The 6000-nt window shown below is 52.3% G+C and overlaps 1 protein-coding gene across 1 annotated transcript in view; it reads left to right on the top strand.

The window, feature by feature from the left end:
- The first annotated feature begins 3438 nt into the window (after positions 1-3438).
- The window catches only part of KDM7A (lysine demethylase 7A), a 61053-nt gene continuing 58491 nt past the window's right edge, over positions 3439-6000 (top strand). Inside the window, exon 1 of the mRNA XM_054564163.1 lies at positions 3439-3809. Within this exon, the coding sequence (XP_054420138.1) occupies positions 3616-3809 (194 nt within the window). The 5' untranslated portion in view covers positions 3439-3615. The remainder of the gene's footprint in view (positions 3810-6000) is intronic.

Below are 6000 nucleotides of genomic sequence, written 5' to 3'. Positions count from 1 at the left end.
ACTCTCTAGGTCCTCTTCAGGCCTTTGTATTATTATTAAACAAATAATTATTCATAATTATAGCTAACAGCTATATAGGTTATCAAGAATTGTGGCCAGCACTTTGTTGTCTCATGCAATGCACCCAATCCTGTGAGTTACGCTTATCATCCCCATTAAAATGAGAAAACTAAAACTCAACAGTTAGTTGTCACAGAGATAGATTATGGAATCCAAATATGTGCTTCAAATTACTATGCATGAAGCTTGTCACTAGGATTTTGGCATCATTCAGAGTTCGAGCCTTCATCCCTTTCTTCTCAAGGTCAAATCTCTGTGTTTGCAATTTCTTTAACCTTCCCTTACAGATTTGTATTCCTTACAGTGTTTTTATTCTGGCTGATTTCTTAACGTACCTTTAAAAATAGCTGCATTTCCAAACTGAAGACTCAACTAAGTAGAACAGGCAGAAATACACAGAAGTGATGCTAGTATTTTTCTAATTGGATTCCATCAGGTGGTGCATGGTTTCAATTGTCCCATTACCAACAGCAATTGGTTACTTGATTAAGATGGTGCCTGCCAGACTTTACTATAAAATTACTCTAGTTCTGTTAGTAATTAATAAGAATTTTGTAGATGACACTTTGAAGCTATGTCAATATTCCAATCCTTTTCAAACTCTTAATTTTTGTTTACTTATTACTTGTACGGTTTCCTGTACTATTCTGTGGGGTATAATACATTATCATTTTTTACTTTGAAGCTCAATTTGTCCCAGATTTGGTCGGTGGGATGCAGGTTGGCCTATGTCCCTTTGACATGCTTCACTGTTTTCTGAGCATGTCCTTATTTTCTGGCATCACTAGAGGCTCCAGGTTCATCCTCTTCTTTCTTTCCTCCAGTCCTGGAATCAACCATTTTGCCAAGAAGAAAAAACGAAGAGGAGAATGGTATTTAGAAGCCAAGATCTGGGCTAGATGTACTCTTGTTTTGTTGTCACTATTCTCAGACCCTCTCAGTGGACAGAGCATGCATGTACTTATACACCTACAACTATTGTATAAATAGAAATATTGATACCTCCATTACTGACCCACCACCAAAAGGTTCATTCCAGTTACCCCTTCCATATTTATAACTCTTTTCCTCAACAGTGAGAAATCTCCCATTTTCCTTAATACAGTAGCCTCTCCTTATCTGTGGGGATATGTTCCAACACCCCCAGTAGCTGCCTAAAACCACAGATAGTACAGAACTCTCTCTATATATACTATGTCCCCCTCCATAAATACATATTTATGATGTGATTTATGGCTTCTCTTTAGCATATCCAAATTTCCAGATCACTGCTCTTGAGCTTAAGGGCCATTGTTTAGTGAAGTAAGGCTTACTTGAACACAAGCACTGTGATGCCGTGACAGTCTATCTGATAACCAAGATGATACCAAGTGACTGTGGGTGGGTAGCGTACAGAGTGTGAAGATGCTGGACGAGGGATGCCTCATGACCTGGGTGGGATGCAGCAGATGGGTGAGGCGTCATCACACTGCTCAGAAGAAGGGTGTGCAATTTAAAACTTATGAACTGTTTATTTCTGGAATGTTAAATTTAATATATTCAGCTCAAGGTTGACTGCAGGTCACTGAAACCATGTTGAGTGAAACCACGGAACACGGGTAGGGGAAGAGCTACTGTCTATTTACTTAACAGAGTAATTCTCTGGAATGTACCCAATCTCCTCTTCACCACTGCTGCCCCCTCCTCTGCCAGGCTGCGCTCTCCGCCCCTTCCATCCTCCCGCCCATGTTGACATCCCAAGGCCAAGAGGCCCCTCCAGGAGGGTAAGAACACCCTACCCCAGGTGGCTCCCCTGCATGGATGTCCTCCTCCCCAGTGTCCAACATGGCAGCTTTGGCTGCCCCGCCCTCCCCACACACTGTTGTACTGTCTCCTGTGAACACACGTCTCCTACAGTGTCCTTTTAAAAATACATGATCTCTTTTGCTTGTTATAAAACTTCTTTGAAATGGTTATGGAAGGTATTATTATCCAAATTTTTTTTCTCTGAGCAGATCTTCAAGGATCCAGATTCAAGAGAAATGGAGTGACTTGCTCAAGGTCGCACAGCTTATATAAAGCAAGCTCTTTCAACTGCACCATTCCACCATGCCTCTCATCAGCAAATGCCAACTTATACTTTTCTTTTTCTCCAGTAGAAATATGTTTTGAACTCATCCACTTTGCAGTCAACTCTGATTTCCAGGTGTTTTTTGTTTATTTGTTACCCCCTACAACACATGTGCCAGTGGTGTGGTAGAAAACAAACTGGATACAGAATGAAGAAACTGAAACTTTTACCTTCAGCTCAGGTCTGAGGCTTTAGGCAAGTTACTCACTTTCCTCGGTTATAAAAAGGTTAGACTAGATCAGCGATACTTTGCCTGAGTCTGGGTGAGATGGGAGCTATAGGGTTTTTCCAAACAATAGAAATGCTTGTGAAATTCAGGTACAAATATGATTTAAAAATCCCTAACATTCATTCCAATCCGCATCCTTATGGTTTGGAAGCAGCCTCTCTCTGGTATTTGTCACCTGTCTATATTTTTAGAAATCTCATCCTTCATTCAAAAATATTTATTAATGGCCTATTATATGCCAAGTACCACATTATTCGATTTTTGCAATATCCTTTTCCGAGGTGTCACCGTCATTTAGAATTTTATCCAGATCTTCTACACTTTGGACTCAAGTCACGTAATTTATAAACTCGCGGGGCTCCTCTCCAGTCCTTTCTCCACCAACCACATTTCAAGGCTGGTCCCTCCCCGCTCACAGACATTAATGAACTCTTCTTGGGAACCACCTCCTTCACCTCACAGGCTCCATCCACACTTTGATTTCTGAGTTGGTCGGTGGGAATTCAGCTGGGCCGTTTTCAAAGTTTCTATGATCCCCCCCCGCCCCCGCCCTCCTCCCCCGCCAGCGCACTCCTGCACCCCAGCGGGGCATAAGCAGCTCTGCGTGCTGTTAGCCCTCGGATTGGTCCCACGGAGGGTAGCGGCCCGGCTGCTAATTGATGTAAGACTCTCCCCCGTCGGGAGGTGGCCCTTGCCGGGGCTCTAACTTCCTCGGTTCCCCTTCTCCGAGGACAGATGCAGCGTGTGTCGCTGTTCACTGCGCAGGAACTTCCCCGGCCTCGCTTTCACTCGGAAAGCGCCGAAGCCTGCTCTTCGCCCGCATCCGCCGTCCTCCTGGGTCCGCGCGCCCCGCGCCACCGCGCGTGTCCTCAGAAAGCCTCAGCCTCCCTCCGCCTCCCCGCCCGCGTGCCCTTCAGCCGGTCCCTCCTCCCGGCCGACGCTAGGGAGCAGGGCGCGCGCGCAGGCGGCTGGACGACGTGCGCGAGACGCACGGCCCCGTCGCGGAGCGCCGGAAGGAGCCGGGCCGGGGCCTCGCGCGTCGGGCGCGCGCCGCTCCCCCCGCCGCTCCGGACGGCGGCCTCGCGCGCGCGCACTTAAGCGCCGCTGCCTCCTCGGCTGCTGCTCCGGCTGCTGCAGGAGGCGGCGCTGGCTGGCGGCTGCGCTCGCTCCAGTCGGCAAGCGGAGCAGCGAGCGAGCGTGTGTGTGTTTTTTAAAGATGGCCGGAGCGGTGGCGGCGGTGGCCGCGGGAGCAGCAGCGGGAGCCGCCGCGGCAGCCGTGTCGGTGGCGGCTCCGGGCCGGGCCTCGGCGCCCCCGCCGCCCCCGCCCGTATACTGTGTGTGCCGGCAGCCGTACGACGTGAACCGCTTCATGATCGAGTGCGATATCTGCAAGGACTGGTTCCACGGCAGGTAAATAAACCCCCTCTAGCCCCGCCGCCGCCGCCACCGCCGCCGCCGCCGGCCCCCGGCCAACCGCCGTCGCCGCGCCGGCCGCCCGCATCCCCTTCCGCCTGGCCGCCGCGCCGTGCCGAGCGCCCAGCAGCCCGGGCACCGAGCCCCCGGCCCGGGCAGCGGGACGCGCGGGGCCCCGGGCTCGCCGGGCGCCGGGCGGGCTGAGGGGGGCTGGTGGGATCGCCCGGCCAGGCGAAGAGTCGCCACAACAAACGGGAACAAAGGGGGACGGTCGAGAAGTTGGCAGGCGGAGACCGGGGCGAGGGGACGCGGCCGGGGCAGGCGCCGGCGCAGGTGGCGGGCGGAGCGCCGGCCGGGCCCGCCGCCCCTCGCGGCGCCCGCAGCCCGGCTGCCGCCCCGCCCGCCCGGCCGCCCGCCCGGGAGTCGCTGCCCGCCCGGCCGCCTTGCCCCGCCGGCCGCTGCGCCTTCCTTCCCGGCGGCGACTGGGTCGCCCAGCCCAGGGTCTTCAGAAATCACCCTTGTCCCCTCCCCCGGCTGATATCCGTCGCGCCCCCTTCCCTGGGTCTTTATCAAACTTCCTCGGCCGGGGGCGCAGGGACGGGGGCGTTGGCAGCGCCAGCCCGGCGGGGTTCCGCGGAGTAAACAGAGCAACAGATGAGGCACTCTCGGGGACTTAAAAGATGCCAGTCGGAAGTTTGGGGCTGGGGGTCCCGGGCTGGGCGGCAGGTCGGCTGGGAGGGTACCCACCACCACAGCGCCAGCAGACCCCATCCTGGCGGGGGCGGAGCGGATGGAGTGGGCAGCGGGGCCCGAAGGGACAGCCTTCTTGTCCCAAACACTCCGCGTCGCCCCCGCGCCGTAGCTCAAACTTTACAAAGAGTGAAATTTCCCGTCGCCCAAGGGGCCGGCGACACCCAGACGGCGCGGAGCTGGCGCCCGAGGCCCGGTGCGGGCGAACTTTCACCGGCCGGTGGGTACTTTGGCTCGGGTGGCGGGGGCGGAGAGCGTCGCCCTGTGCCTCAGCCGCCGCCTGCGTTTCGCGTTTGACGTTTGTGAGAGCTTGGGCCGCCTCCGCCGCCAGGCCGCCGACTCGTGTGTTTTGTAATCAAAGTGTGAGGCTAATAAAGGGCGGCGCCACAGCCTCTTGACTCCGGCGTGGGAGGGATTCGCAGGCATTTAAACAAAGAAACTAGTTGGGGTTGGGCTCCCAAAGTCCTTATTTGGGTGTTGTGGGAAAGCCTGCGGTCACCTTTAGATGAAGCAGGTTTCCCGAGCACCGTTTGGTGTTGAATCTTGGCGAGAGTACGCTCACGGGTAATAGCAGATATGGTGACTGTGATTGTAGGAAGTGTCCTTTGATTGACAGCAGGACATTTAAATACAGCCTCTGCTCCCCCCCTCCCCAATTTTACAGAAACACTACACGACCAGGCCAGATGTCTCAGTCTCCCTCTACTGGCCCTGGAAGAGAAAACCATTTAAATTACAGCGTTCTTTTTGGTGTGTAGTGCTAGGTACAGTTAGTTTTACTTAAATTCCAAGTACCGTTAGTTTTAATCGGTTTTCAGTTTGCACAGTTCTGACAGCAACAACAGAGAAAAAATTTCACATTGTGACTGTAAAAAAAAGCGTCCTTGTTATTATATCAGATTGTCTTTAACAATCTGATCTATGGTTGGGGCATATTTCCACAACCTTGACACATGTAATTAAGAATAAATTATCCAGCCTTGGCGGGGTGGCTCAGTTGGTTGGAGCGTCCTTCCGTGCCCCAAAAGATTGCTGTTGGATTCCCGGTCAGGGCACATACCTAGGTTGCTGGTTCATCCCTGGTTGGGACGGGTACTGGAGACAACCAATCAATGTTTCTCTCCCATATCTTTCTCTCTCACTCTCACTCTTACTTTCTGCACCCCCTCCCGTCCCTCCCGCCTCTCTCTTAAAAAAAAAAAGGCATCCTCGGATGTGGAAAAAAAATAAATTGTCCAAAATTCATTTTCATTATCCAAACTGATGTTTTTTTCCCCATAGTTCGATTATATGTAAAACTGAAATTTGAACATACCAGATCTTGCCAATTCTATTTCTACATCCCTCTGTTCCCATAGCATTAGGCAACCAGAGCAGAGATTATCCAGAAATCTAGGTTTCATATAAAATAAAGCCAGAATCCCTGGTGATTATGTAA

Source organism: Pteronotus mesoamericanus, unplaced genomic scaffold (assembly GCF_021234165.1).
Source record: "Pteronotus mesoamericanus isolate MK-2021 breed Mesoamerican mustached bat unplaced genomic scaffold, CSHL_Meso_final scaffold_85, whole genome shotgun sequence".
In the NCBI taxonomy this organism is placed as follows: Eukaryota; Metazoa; Chordata; class Mammalia; order Chiroptera; family Mormoopidae; genus Pteronotus; species Pteronotus mesoamericanus.
This window is presented reverse-complemented; position numbering and strand designations above follow the sequence as displayed.